Source organism: Ceratotherium simum, chromosome 37, assembly GCF_057802395.1.
Source record: "Ceratotherium simum simum isolate JZ-2026a chromosome 37, ASM5780239v1, whole genome shotgun sequence".
Classification (NCBI taxonomy): domain Eukaryota; kingdom Metazoa; phylum Chordata; class Mammalia; order Perissodactyla; family Rhinocerotidae; genus Ceratotherium; species Ceratotherium simum.
This window is the reverse complement of record NC_141936.1, coordinates 22,705,383-22,720,504: the sequence shown is the minus strand read 5'-3', so window position 1 is coordinate 22,720,504 and position 15,122 is coordinate 22,705,383. Positions and strand designations below refer to the sequence as shown.

At 47.8% G+C, this 15,122-nt stretch overlaps 1 protein-coding gene across 1 annotated transcript in view; it reads right to left on the bottom strand.

Moving 5' to 3' along the window:
* Positions 1-2,627: 2,627 nt before the first annotated feature.
* The window catches only part of MARCHF4 (membrane associated ring-CH-type finger 4), a 99,625-nt gene continuing 87,130 nt past the window's right edge, over positions 2,628-15,122 (bottom strand). Inside the window, exon 4 of the mRNA XM_004427534.3 lies at positions 2,628-2,995. Coding sequence (XP_004427591.1) covers positions 2,628-2,995 — 368 coding nt within the window. The remainder of the gene's footprint in view (positions 2,996-15,122) is intronic.

The window sequence follows — 15,122 nt, the reverse complement described above, 5'->3', positions numbered from 1 at the left end:
CTTTTCTACTCTATGATTAACCTTGAGAGCTGGAGGGTAAATTGAAGGAGAAGTAGGCATGTCTTCTGCATGCTGAAGGTATGCCCATCCTCTTCCAGGAGCATCTTATTCATTCAAAAATATTTGCTGAGCACCTGTGGTGTGCCAGGCACCACTGTAGGTCCTGGGTATACAGCAGTAAACAAGACAGATGAGGTCCTTGCTCTCTTGGAGCTTCCATCATTGAGATCCAACAAATCGCAGTGTTCTGTTAGAATTATTCATTAATCACCTCTTCTTCAGTACAGCCTATTCTGAATGATGACCCTGAATGACCACGAGATTCTGAAGTGCCCTGTGATTCACCAAAGAAAGACGACATGATAGCCATATAGTTTTGATGATATGCATATTTTGTTGCATTCTAATACTTTTTTGAAAAAATATAGTCCATGTAATGCATCTATATTTTCCATAAATATTTGATTAAACTGAGTGGCCCATTCGTAGACCACATGGAAAAACAGACACGTTTACTCCACATGAATCACTTGTACAGTTTTGTTGGTTTTCACCTGTTTTCCTTGCATGTGTCCTCTGGTCTCACCAATTATTATGTCTTTTCTGACCCACTGGATTGTGAGCTTCATCAGGGGAGGAACCTTGCTAAGCCTGTGAACATCCCACTGGTGACATTGCCTGACCGACTGCTGGCCTGAGGAAGGGGGGCCAGGTCCAGGTGAAGAGAATAAAGGTCGTGTCTGCTGCCTAGTGATATGCCCAAGCCCTCTCTCAAGGCCCTGCCCTGGGGACTGTTTTCTGATATTAAAGGAAAACCATCAGGGGAACAAGGTCCTAACATGCCCCTCTCCCATGGTTCTCATCTTCTCTGAAATGACCTCATGGGGTGGAGCTCTGCAAATTTCCTCCTAGCACTAAAGTCTCTGCTTCTAGATTCCTGGGCAGAAACCTGGGGAGAGTTTGGGAGTTGTTCCTCTTTTTGCCTTGAAGGAATCCATCTGCTTGGAAGCCAAGAAGAGACCAGGAGTCCCAGCGCTTCACCGCAGGTTCACGCACACGCACACACACACACATACACACACACCTGCCCTGCCCCATCTGTACCCTCAAAGGAGAAATGACTTCCTGCTGGGGAGGCGACTCTAGCGGTGAGCAGACACAAGGGAGAGGGAGAACAGGACAGAGGAAGGAAAAACTCACGTATGGAAAAGGACACTCGTGGTAGGGAAAGAAATTTTATTTTCAAGCTTTTAAGAGAATAATACAAACAACAGAGAGTTTTAAAAAAACCCTAAAAACTAGTTTAAAAAAGTACTTGACAGTGTCCCTTTAATACCCACGGATGATGCGGCCTTTGTGCAATGACGAGAAACTCTGCAGGTGACCACCAAGTGGCCTTTCCTGGCAGGGTCCCCGGAACCAGCAGGTGGGCTCGAGGGACACTGCTCCCAGCCAGGGTCCCTGGGCCCATCTAGCTGCACGAGAGGAGCACTGAGGGATAGCCAAACTGCCCTCAGGGGGGATCTCGAGTAGCCAGGAATACTGAGACTGATCTCCACTCCACTCCTTGGGGCACATACCCCCAACTTCCTCCTGGGACACCCTGGCGGGAGGTGGCGGTGGGGGGTCCTGGGTCTCGGCCTGCGCCAAGGCAGGAGGGAGCATGGCACTGAGCTGTCCTGACCATGGGTAGGGTTGAGTAGTTGGGAAAGTCGCTCCTGTATTGACAGCTTTGGAGGCTGAAGCCACAGCAGCAGGACTGTGCTCGAGACACTCATGGAAACCTGCAGTTTTCTCTAGTTGTGTGTGTGTGTGTTTCCTGTAAACATCTTTGAGCCAAATCACCATAAAATAAAGTAATAAGGGCACAGAAAGACACCTACCTCCAAATCTCAGCCCTCTTTGAGCCCACCTGAAATTGGGAGTTTCGGTTTGGAAGGTTTGGAAGGGAGGAGAAATTCCCCCTCCCTCTGGCCACTCACACCAACACCTCCCTCCCACACCACCTGCCCTGGGTCCCTAAAGCATGGGAGTCAGGAATCCTGTCCATCCAGGTGAGCCCAGGGGCGCAAGAACTGTGTGTCATCCCGCCAGCCCACACCCGCCCTCTCCCTCCCCGCCACTGCCCGAGGCTCACGGCCCAGGGAGAAACAGAAGCAAACTCAAGTTTAGAACAGAGCAGGCAACAGGTGCTTTTCCTTGGGACTGTTTCTCCCTCCACAGGTGCACACGTGGGCACCACAAACAGACGCGCCGGCTTCGCCCTCCCAGGTGTTTAGGGCATGGGTACATCTGGGTGTTTTTGTCGTTGTGTTTGGTTAGTTTGTATTACACTTCGTTGTTAAGTTTGTGTTGGTTTTCCTTGCTCTCGTTGGAGAATGGTATTGACTGGAAATGGTATTAATTGGAAATCACAGAACCACCCATGGCACCAGCCTCACTCACTCCAGCTCCGATCCCGTCCCCAGACCCCTCAAGGCCCACCACCCTCTGCCTGCCCTCTGCTCTGGCACCTGGGTGCCACCTTGCCTCCCCGCACCTGCTCCCCAGACCTCGCCCCGTTGGCCCCGGCCTGGCCTCCCCTCCCTGTCCTGTGTGGTCACGGCCTCCCCTCCAGGTCTCTCCTCTCACACTGTCGTGACCCTCATGACGAGCTCTCGGCTGCCGCCCTGGGGGCTCCGCTGTTCATGAGGTCTTAAGTGACTCAAGATGTGCAGGATGGTGTAAGCACAGTGGTGATCGGACAGAGGGCCTGAGGGGTGGCTGGCTGCCCGGGCAGGGCCTTCCTCAGGGGCAGGGGTGCCTGCGGCCTCCTCTTCTGAGGCAGGGGCATTGGCCTGGGTGGATGAGGAGGTCCGGGGGTTTGTCCTGCCTCCTGACTTTTGATCCTCCAGGTCTTTCGACTTGTCATAGTTCAGCACTTTCCACTGCTGGTTGACAGCCTGCCACCGTTTAAAGATGCGGTACACGGAGGGTCCCTCGTGGATGATGAGACCTGAGGCAGCAGGAAGAAGAGAAGAGCAAAGGCCAAGTAAGAGAAAGCCAGAAGAAACCAGTCTCCCTTTATCTGTAAATGAATATAGGCGTTGGGTAAGCTGGATTTATATCAGGTTGATTTGTTCTTTTCAAACCTACCTTTCAGCTCTGAGCTGCATGGTTGCCATCCCTACATTCCTAGATTCAACCAGCCTTCAGGAGGGAGAAGGTGGAAGCCGCCACACCGAGTTCCAGACATAGTTGAGCACCTACATGCAATGCCTTTGCCTACCTCTACTCCATCCTGCCCACTTCTTGGCTTGACAAACTCCAAATTCATCGTCCGTTGAGGCATAATATAAATATCTTCTTCTCACTCTGTCATGTATCCATGGTACCTGGTACTTAGCAGATGTTGAATGAATTGTGTGCTTTCAAATGCACCACAAAAGAAACCCTGTGGTCTTTCCATACCTGCTGAATGATGTCTGAAATTCCACTGGTTAACTCTTTGCACGCATAGCCCAGTGCCGCTGAAATACACACACCCTGGGAGAGAGAACTTTGACGCAGTTATATTGGCCAGAGGCGGTGTAGAGTCAGAGATAAGCCACATCAGACAACCAAGCAAATACTATTAATTGCGTGCCTACACTAGGGATAGTGCAGTGAGCAGGAGAGGCAGAGTCCTGCCCTCAGAGAGCTTACATTCTAGTGCAGAGACACACAGGAGACGTGTAAACAAGCCAAGAAGACTATTTCGGGAGCTGACAAATGCTATATGGAAGACAAAATAGGATTAAATAGCCATTGGCTGCAGGTGTTGAGGGTCCTGTTTTAACGAGCAGGTGATGGAAAAGGCCTTTTAGTGGGAAGCGATATTTGAGTTGAGACTTAAATGATGAGGTGGGGTCCATGCCAAGATCTAGAAAGAGAGGTAGGAACAGCAAGTGCAAAGGCCAGGAGGTGGGAACGGAATGCACGAGGGCCAGAAAGAAGTTCAGTGCTGCCAGAGTGCAGTGAATGAGCGGGGCAGTGAATGAGCGGGGCAGTGCCGGGAGATAAGGTGGGCAGAGGCCCATCTGTGATAGGGCCTTGAGGGCCGTGGTGAGGGGTTTATATTTTATCCTGAGTATAATGGGAAGCCAATGAAGGGTTTAACAGAGGGAATGGTGTGATCTGATTTACCCTTCAGAAAGTTCATTCTGGCTCCTGTGAAACAATAAACTGAAGATTGACAAGAGTAGGAGCAGACGTGATGTGGTGATTCACGTTGGAGAGGACGGTGGCCCCCACTAGGGTGATAGCAGAGGTGACAGTGAGAAATCATTGGCATCAGGATGCAAGTTGGAGGTAGAGTCGACACACTTGCTCACAGGTGAGGTGTGAGTCAAGAGAAAAGTCTGGACCACTCTGAGGCTTTTGGCCTCGGCAGTTAGAAGAGTAGTGGTGCCGTTGACCGAGATGTGGAGGGCACGCCTCCACATCATGTGTAGGGGGTGTGGATTTGTGTGGTTGGGGCTGTAACAAGTGACACACATGTAGTGGCTTAAAACACCACAAATGTATTCTCTAACATCAGTCTCCCTGGGCTAAAGTGAAGGTGTCAGCAGGGCTGGTTCTTTCTGCTGGCTTTGAGGGGAGGATCCATTTCCTTGCCTTTTTCAGCCTCTAGAAGTGATCTGCATTCCTTGCTTCTTCCTTGCATCACTCCACCCCTTTCTTCCAATGTCATATCTCCTACTATCATCAAATCTTCTGTCATCAAATCTCCCTCCGCCTCCCTCCCATAAGAACATTTGTGACGACAATGGGCCCACCTGAATAATCCGGGATAATCTCCCTATTTCAAGATCCTCAAATTAGTCACATCTGCAAAGTCCCTTTTGCCATATAAGGTAACATTAACAGTCTCCAAAGATTAGGACCTGGATGTCTTTGGGGCTGTTTTTCAGCCTACCACAGAGATTAATAGTTATATTTTGGTCATGGTAAACTGAAGATGTCTGATAGAAATCTCACTGGCAGGGCCAGGTAGGCAGTCAGACATAGGGGTCGTAAGTTTAGGAAGAGATCTGACCTGGAGATAGAAGTCATCAGTGTAGAGATGGAATGTGAAGCCTTAGGAATGGCCCCACCAGGCTGGTGGCGCAAGCGGTTAAGTGTGTGGGCTCTGCTGCGGCAGCCCGGGGTTCACCAGTTCGGATCCTGGGCATTCACCGACACATTGCTTGTTAAGCCATGCTGTGGCGGCATCCCATATAAAGTAGAGGAAGATGGGCATGGATGTTAGCCCAGGGTCAGTCTTCCTCAGCAAAAAAAGAGGAGGATGGGCATTGGATGTTAGCTCAGGGCTGGTCCTCCTCACAAAAAAAAAAAGGAAAAAGAAAAGGAATGCCCCCAGATATCCTGGGGAGGGAGGGTAGACAGGTGAGAGAAGAGGGCCAATGAGAGGGCCGTGGAGCTTCTGATGTATAAAGGTTTGGTGGCGTTTTGGTGGAGGCAGAACCAGCAAACGAGGCTCTGAAGGAGCAATAAATGGTATAGAAGCAAGATCAGCAAGTGTGGAGACCCAGAAGTCTAGAGAAGGGCATGTTTCAAGAAGGGGACCCTGTAAGGTTTTTTGTGGGGTTTTTTTGGTGAGGAAAATTGGCCCTGAGCTAACACTGTTGCCATTCTTCCTCTTTTTGCTTGAGGAAGATTGTCCCTGAGCTAACATCCATTCCCATCTATTTTGTATGTGGGACGCTGTCACAGCATGGCTTGATGAGTGGTGTAGGTCTGCCGCTGGGATCCAAACCTGCAAACCTGGGCCACCAAAGCAGAGCACGCCAAACTTAACCACTGCGCCAGTGGGCCGGCCCTGCGTGTAACTTTTTAAAATGCTGTTGAGAGGTCAGCTCAATGAAATGAGGAGTGACCATTGGCTTGGTGGGCACAGGTGGAGTAGGATGGCAGAAGTGACAGTAGGAAAATGAGGTAGTTCTCATCCCAGAGCATCTTTTTCTTCCATGAAGTCATCAGCTAAGGTGGAAGGGAGAGGCAGGTAGTGTTGAAGATTCGTGGAGAGAAGAGAAGGTGGGAAATAAGTATCTTGGAAATTAGGAGAGGGAATTTACAAGGGAGATGTGGTAGCATTGTCTTTCGTGTTGAGTGCCCATTTGAGATTTGTGGCCATAAATTTGAATTGAGTCTAGGCACTGGTTATGTGATTTTTCTCCACACCTTCAACTGCTTGCTAGGGGCATCTGTGGAGTAAGAAGGAAGTTGGGTTTAATTAGTGTAGAATGTTTTTACAGGTAAGTTAGACAGGAGAGAGAGTGGGACACAAGAATTATGGATGTTTGAAAGGGAGCGGTTATCACGCTGACCAAAGGAGTCTAGGCTGGTGAGGAGGGAAGTGAGGGAACAAAAGGGACAAGGGAGAATAAGAATGGAAAATGGAAAGCTATAGGGTCACTGCCAAGGGGTCTCTATGAAGTTGGAGAATTGCGAGGGTCAGTGAGCTATAAGGATGGAGGTGATGGTCAGAGAGTGGGATGGTTAAATCCACATTTTGGAAGTGGTGTGGTTCTGGGTGATGATGATGTCTGAGGGTGACCACTTGAATGGGGCTGAGGTGGCCAGGGAGTTGGATAGATTATCTGCAGCAGCCATCCTCAATACTATTAGACCAAATGCCCCATTTTTATAACAGATATATTTTAATATCCATTTTCCTATCCTGAAATGAAATTCATAGGACAATATAAGTCACTATGGCTTCTTTTTGAAAAAAAATTAATATAATGCCCTAACAAATAATGTAAAGAAAAACAAAGGGGAAGTCTATTTATAACAAGACAATATAAATGCTAGAGCATAACTACATTAGAAAACAAATAAAAAGTCTCATACATTTCCAAAATGCCCCCTAGGGGATGGTACCATCTCTGCTGAGAACCACTGATCTATAGAGATGCTGAAGCCAGGAATGGTGAGAGGGAGTGTATAGTGAGAGGCAGGTGCATCAAGGAATGTGAGGAGTGAGTAGGCAGTCAGCAGCCAACAGCATCAAGAAGAGGAAAGGGTGGTAATATCTGATGACATGCGCTTCAAAGGGGCTGGAGCTTCCGAAGGATAAAGGAAGAGAGGCAGTTTGGAAGTGGTAATGGGGAGCAAGGAAGACACAGACCCCACCTCCAGGCCCCACAGAATACAGTGTAATGGGAGAAAAAGCAGACACCACTTGAGACAGCCATGCAAGAAACAATGTCCTCAGGAGACAGCTGTGTTGCAATTAAAGGAAGATGAAAAGAACACTCAGAGAACAGGTTGCCAGTGATGGACCATGAGGTCCAGAGGGCATGGTGGAAGGGCTGGGAAGATGTGGCCAATTAAGGGATGAGAGAAACAGAAAGGGGATGATTGTCCATATCGTGGGGGTGGTCTGGGAGGCTGGCACCTGTGATGATTGGGAACTCACCCCTCAGCAATTGTAAATCTAGGGGTGGCTGGTCTGACCTTTCCGGGGAAGAGCTGACTCACAGGAGCAAACAGTGATGAGTCATTCCAGCCTCCTTGATGTCAAGCAAAGAGACTGGATGGGAACACTTCAAAGCCCCTCCAACCTCCAACATGCTGTGATTCTAGGAGACAAGACAGCCGCCCACTGACACCCTTTCCTCCAGTATTCCAACGGCTCCTGAAATTGCGCTTTGTGCAACAAGTCTTCAAGGATTCATCAAAGGAGAGACAGTCTCCTTGCAGCCCAGTAGTCTCTAATCCTTTGGGTCACCTACCCCTTTGAGTATCTGATGAAAGCTGAGGACCATTTCCCTGGGAAAAAACCAAACATGTGGATTGTCCTTATAATTTTAGGGGGTCCATAAATCTCCTGAAGACTGCCTGTGTGCCTCTTGATCTGGCCTGCCTGATTCTGGACAAGAAGACTTCCTCTCTGCCTGCTCTCTCACCCTCTTCCCATGTGACAATGCTCATCCCTTCCTTCAACTTTTTGAACACGTGCCTGTGCACCCTTGGCACTGCACTGTTCACTTGTTCATTCATTCCACAAACCTTGTTTGGACATTGCTATGCTCTTTTCTCTAGATTGTAAGCCCCACGATGAGGGGTCAGGTATGGTTGAGGTTTGGACAGCTAACGCAGTACCAGGAGCTAAATGAAGCCTTGATGATGATGGAGGAGATAGGGACCTTGGAGGGAGATAAGTGGGATCTTTTGAAGCCCCAAACTAACTCTTTCCAATAAGAGCCACTACACTTGATTCTTAATTAGCTTCTTGATCAGACAATTTTACCCTGATTGAAGAGAGTGGCTTAAATTTTTGGTCTGAATGCCATCTTCTAATTATCTAACTGTCTAGTGTTCAGGAAGTAATTAAACCATTTTAACGGATAGGTGGCTGAAGGGGAGGAAGGTGCACCTGTTTTTGTAGATAATGCTTGTTTGGCAAAAGTTGGAAAAGCACAAACTATCTCATTCACATCCTCTCCCTTAGCACTCCCTCTGTTTCCTACTCTATAAATTACTTATTGATTCCTCGATGGCAGAGTAAAAAAACTGGGGGAAGATGGGTGGGGGTCATGTGGTAAGGACTGGTGAAGTGAGCAAAGTTGAAGAGATAGGAGAGAAAGAAGATGGGTGGAAATGGCAGTGGAGAGTTAGAGAGACTGAAATTAGAATAGGAGGAAAGAAGGCTCTCGGTGAAGGGAGGCAAAGAAGTAGCAGAAGAAAATGCAAAATTAGAATGCATGCTAGTGTCAGAAACTCAGTAAGTTTTGATTGAGTCCTTTCCTGGAGTTTTCTATTTAATTAAACAGTAATCTAGTAACCACCTACAAGGTGCCCAACCCTGGCTGTATCTGTGGGAAATCCAGTTCCAGTAGAATTGCCGCCTTCATCTTTCTAACGTCTCTTCATCTTTTGGGGTTCCTCTTCCTCACATGGCTGTAGGTTCCATCAGTGGTCAGAACCCTTCCTTTGTCATCATAACTCTCCCCCTGGCCTCCGCTGAAGTGGCCCTTTGCTCAGCCCACGAGGATGGGAGGGAAGGTGGCCATGGTGAGCAGGTGGTGCTGCCTGCCTGGCTCCCCCTGCCCCTAACTCACTACAGTGCTGTCGGGGCATTCTCCCTGATGTGGCATCCCAATCCTCCCTGCTGAATTTTGGCCATTGCTCTTGCTGTGTCCATAGCAGTGAGATAGAATTTAATTCCGTTTAGTATTTTCTGAGTACCTACTATGTGCTTCTATGAGTGCCTGTGATGGAAAAAAAAAAATGGTTCTCATTATGTATGGAGTTAAGAGGCCAAAGCTAACTGAGAAGTCTGCAGAGAAGCCTCTGGTCCCCTCAACGATGCTAGAATCCCCTCCCCACCCCCATCTCCTGTGGGTCGCCTGGTTTAAGTGGCAAAAAACCTGCTGACATCTCTAGAACCGTGCTCCTCCAACTTTAGCGTCAGAATCCACCAGGGATCTTGTTAAAACACAGATTCCTGGGCCCCACCTCCAGGGAGTCTGACTCAGCAGGTGTGGGTTAAGGCCTAAGAATGTGTGCTTCTAAGAAGCTCTCAGGTACTGTTGACGTTACCTGTGTGTGGACGCCCTTGAGAAGCACTGCTTAGTACACGGTCCTTATGCTGGCCCACTGCCTCACGGAAGGCTCTAAATTTTGATAAAATAGAGAGCTATAAGTAATTTAAAAAAATACACTCCACTTCCGGATGTGACAGAGATGAAAGTGTAAGGCAACTGAAGAAGTGGATGCTTCCTCTCCTAGACCCAGAGATCTCTGGGCCCCACAATTTCGAGACAACTCACCAATGAACATGTATTGAACATTCAGAGCACCTGCCACCTACCAGCCTTGTGGCGTTAGGTAAGTTGCTTCCTCTTTCTGAGCCTCAGTGTTCTCATTGTAAGCTGGGGCTGATACCCACATCCTTAGAGGGTTGCTATGGGATTAAATGGAGTGATGAGTCCCACGTGCCGATGCCTGGCATACGTTTAACACTCAATGCCACCTGATATTGTTTGTCGTGGGGGAGATGACAAGCCAGAAAAAGCCCACTCACATCTCTTCCTCCTCCGTCATGGCCAACCCATGCCCCACCACAAGCACCTGTTCTTCCGTCTCCTAACTGTCCTTCCCAATCCTCAGTCTGCGTCATGGTTTGTAGATGAATAACGTACTAGAATGGAAAGAGCTCTAGAGACCAGCTGATTCTACAGATGTGGGGTGAGCCCTCACAGCTGTGCCTCCTCACCCACCACCACGAGCCTTCAGCAGCACCAGTGGAAGGATACCCTCCTCCCGCTGTGGAATTACCCACTGTCAGCCAGCTGTGGGGCAAGACTCACCCCGGAGCCCCATCATTGCCAAACACTCATCTTCCAGATGCTGCCCCTCAAGGGCCCAGCCCTGTCAGAACCAGCACTAAAGAACTAATCAGGCATGTGTGGGGAAGATATCAATAGAACCAGCCAGTTTGGGTGGGTTCAGGAGGTGCTGCTGGGAGATGCCCCACTGGCAATGCTACCACCTGCCCAATATTCTCCAGGGGTACAGCTCCGTGCTTCTCATGAGTGTAGGCAGGCTGTACTTCTGGGGGCTCCCTGAGGAGGAGGCAACATATGGATGCAGGAGCCTCATATGGGCGGACTTACCTTGACTCACATGCTTTGAGTCGTAGTTCGGGTGACTCTCCCAGTAATAAAGACTCAAAGGACAGAGGAGGGTGAAAGCATTCATTGAGGGTGAGGCAAAGCCACCTTCCCCTTCTGTCTCTACCTCGTCAATGCCTTGTCAATGCCCGGGAGAGTGTCCCCTTGGAGGTGACTTCTGAAAGAGTTCCCTTCCTAGAGGCCCCTGCTGGGCCAGTTGACCTTATTCAAGCTGTACAGAGTGTCTCTCAGCTCATCAGAGCCAGAACCTTCCAGTCACTCTGCTTACCCAGGGCATTGTAGAGATCTGTGAGAGCTTTGCAGGGAAATCATTAAGAGTGCTGAGACTCTTTGAAATGAAGTGAGCTTAACTCAGTAGGACTGGGAAGGAAAGAGAAATATCCCTGGAGTCCCAAATATCCTTGCTCTGGCATAATGGAGAGGTCCATTCCTGGAAGTGTGTTTGTGAGGTTATGCCCTAAGATAGCGGATTTTTTTCTGTGCAGTTTCTTTATGAGGCTTAGAGCTCTCACTCTCTGGACAGATACAGACAGAATTGCATTTCTCAGCCAGTCAGTGTGGTGATGATGAAGGTCATGGGGTGATGATGATGATATTGGCAATGATGGTGATGGTGATGATAGTCAATATTTATTGAATGCTCACTGTGTTCTGTCACTCTAAAAGGGCTTTGCAAATATGATCTACTTCTCATAGAAACCCTATGAGGTGGGTGATATTATCTCCACTTTACAGAACAGGAAACTGAGCTCAGAGAGGCTAAATGTCTTCCCCAAAGACACACAGCTTGCACATGAAGTGGGACATAAACCTAGGTTTTCACTATTATGAACCAGAATAGTGCCGTGTGTCTGGGCCGCTTCCTCCTCCACGCTCCAGGTCATGTTCTCCCCCCAGAGAGCGAGCAGCTATAGAAGAGATAATTTTTAAAAATTATATGTGTGTATATGTATACAATTTCTATTTGAATTCATAATAAGATGTATTTTTATATGTGTTACATAGCTATAGCAGAGTGGTTGAGGCTGTGGGCTTTGGAATCAGATGAAACTGGGTTCCGGTTCTATGACCTTGGGTGATTTACCTCTTGGCCTCGGTTTTTGCATCAGAAAAATGGGCTTTATAATAGCAACTACATTATAGGATTGGAGGGAGTAAATAAGATAATGCACATAAAACACTTTTCACAATGCTTGGTACATGATGAATAATAAATATTAGTTATTGTTTTATCATTATTATTAACTATCATGTGACTTCATCTTAAAGGAGTTATTATAAAGTTACAAAAGTAGTTTATTTAAGCAAACATGCCAAATTTCTATATCCAAAATGAGTGTCGTTTTTTAAAATCCTTGGGATTTTAAAGATTACCCTTAGGAACTGGGGTATTTTCTCTTATCAGGCTATTTTAGCTCAGAGTTGCCACTGAGGAGTTACATTTTTCAGCCCTTTGCACCAGGTGGAGCCAGGTGACTGGTGCTGAACATGAGCACGAGTGAAGCCAAGATGTAAGAAGTGGGTATTAAGTGGAAAAGTGTGTGTGTGTGTGTGTGTGTGTGTGTGTGTGTGTGTGTGCCTTATCCATGCCTTCTTGTATTTTCTATTGGCTGGAGATAAAAAATTCAAGAGCCTAGGGGACCATGGAGCCACAAGATGGAAGGGGTTTGGGTCCCTGAATCACTATGTGGAGGAGAACCTCCCACTGACAGGAACTTCTACTGGGTTAATTCACTGAAATTCGGGGGCTTATTTTTCTTTATATCTGCGGGAGTTACCCTAACTAAAACACCTTCAGTGCTAGGTAGGGGCCACAAGAGAAAAGCATGTGTGGCTTGATGCACGTCTCACATGGTCCCCAAAATGTATTAACTGGCTTGAGCATCCACCTTATTCACCAGATTGGAGCTATTTCTAGCCACAAACCCATCATCAATGGACAGACATGCCACTCCTGAAGCTGTCCCCAAGACTGTACCACAGGCACTGAACACAGTTCAGGTGTTTAGGAACACCTCCTAAGAGGTGTTCCTAAAATATTTTGAGCCCTGTCAGCACAACTGGAATAACTGAATTGCCTCCCAGGGGGTCTCCTTTGAGGGGGACAGGACTCACTTGGCGTGTCTGCTTCTAAATCAGTCATCTTCATCTTACAAGCATCCAGCAGCTCAGTTTTGGAGAGAGGTGGCTGTGCATAGGAAGCCCTGGGGGTGGGGGCGAGTTAAGGAAGGGGTGGGTGGGATATGAGTTAAGTTGGATAAGCCACATGAAGATAACAGAACGTGGACCGAGCATGATCTCACCCATTCACGTGATTGGTGCTCATCAGTTGGTGGGCCTGGCCCCAACAGCCACAGCCACGGTGTCAACCTGTGAGAGTCATGACACCTTCTCACAATGGAAGTAACTTCAGAATCCTAGAATGTCAGACCTGGGGGGACCTTGGAGATTATGAGGTTCAGCCCTTTCATTTTATAGATAAGTTAGCTTGGTTGTACAAAGAGGAAATAACTTGCCCAAGGTCATAGAGGTGGTTAGAAGCTAATCTGGTCTTCAGACCTAGATCTTCTATGTCCTGGTCTCTTCTACTGCACCAGGCTGCCTCCTCCGTATTTTCAGTTTCCTAATCAGGGAATTAAAAAGTTTGTCAGGTGGACTCATTTCTATCCAGAGAGAGGGAAGAAAGGAAGGAATCTTTGTGACATATATGTGTTTTTTAGTTAATGTGAATTAAAATTAAGTTTGAAAAGTAATATTTTTTACAGTCCTCCTGCCCCCACCCCCTGCCCACTTGCTCTAAATCAGGATTTGAATCTCTACCCCAGAGGGCAGGTACCAGGTATTTCTAAATCATAGGAAAGAACCTCAAGGGGCAGCACACAGAGGAAGCTTTAACAAAAACCTTTCTATAATTTTGTTAATTACCATATCCCACTGTTTTAGAGATCTGGAGCAATCTCAGAAATGTTGCTCTCTTCTTCCCCTGACCCCACTCCACTCGCAAGTGAAAAACAAACATAATGAGGTTGAGGTCCTCACTTCTGCAGAGTTGACTTTTTGGTGGCCGATCTCTTGGGTCTGAGGAGTGAAAAAAAAAATGTTTTTGGTGCCAAAGACCTTAATTAATTTGCTCTTGTTAAATCCTAATAACTTGACTCAGCGGAGCAGAGAATGTCCCATTTGTTTGCTGGGAGGCTCTGTCAGCTTCTCTGCTGGGGAAGACAGCGTCATTAGAGATGACGGAAGACGAGGCAGGTGGAACAAGGACATTCGATGTACTCAGATCTTCTCACTGAGGGGACACGGATGAGGCAACCAAACCTTCAAGAAGAGGCACTGCTCTAAACAACAGAAGACTCTCAACTTTGTGAGAACACAGGGTCAGGCTCTTAGGCTGTGACTGGATTCAGAGTCTAACAATTTCAGCAAACCTTTATTGAGTGCCTACTATGAGGGAATCTACCCTGATCAAGGTCCTCCTCCTCTGGTCACTGGTATTTCTGAGTGCCTGCCCTTCCCCATATGCCATCTTATTCAGTCCTCTCAACAACCCTCTGAAGAGAGTATCATTATCCCATTTCAGAGATGAGGAAAGGGAAACAGAGAGAGGTTGTGCAAGTCCCTCAGGATCCCAAGGTCAGTGAGAAACTGAGCAATATGCAGCCCCAGACCATTATGTAGCACCATCCTTGCCATTCCAGAAACCCACCGAGTTTTGTGGCTCAGTTCCTCCTGCTTTTTCTCATTCTGTCTCCATCCACCCCTCAAGAGTTTAATGTTCCGCAGGTCTCTGACCTTAGCCACCTACTCCCTCTGAACACTCCTAAGTTATCTCATCAAAACCCACAGTTACAATCACCTCTTTTTTTTTTTTTTTTTTAAAGATTTTATTTATTTATTTTTTCCCCCCAAAGCCCAGTAGATAGTTGTATGTCATAGCTGCACATTCTTCTAGTTGCTGCATGTGGGACGCGGCCTCAGCATGACCAGAGAAGCGGTGTGTCGGTGCGCAGCCGGGATCCGAACCCGGGCCGCCAGCAGCAGAGCACACGCACTTAACCACTAAGCCACGGGGCCGGCCCACAATCACCTCTTATTGTTGACCTCCAATCTGTCTTCAAGTCTTATGATCCAACTGCCTACAGAAACCTTTCCTTACGACCTCCCCCACCAGTCACCAATCCTCATCAGAACTGGTCCGATGCCCTCAACACCTTCCTCTATGTCACAGGAGGGGACCTCTTGTGTGCCATCAAGGCCCCTTCCCTCTTTTTACCCTCTTTTTATTTCCTGGTCTTGCCCTGTCCTCACTGCAGCCCATAATATACTCTATGTGTCTTGATTCTCTTCTACGGCAAGCTCTTGGCTAGGAACTGGCTCTCGCCTCTCTGCCTGGATTCTAGGCTTAAGATGCTTTTTTGTTTCAGTGCCTTGGCTGAGGACATACCCTTTGGTTCCCCC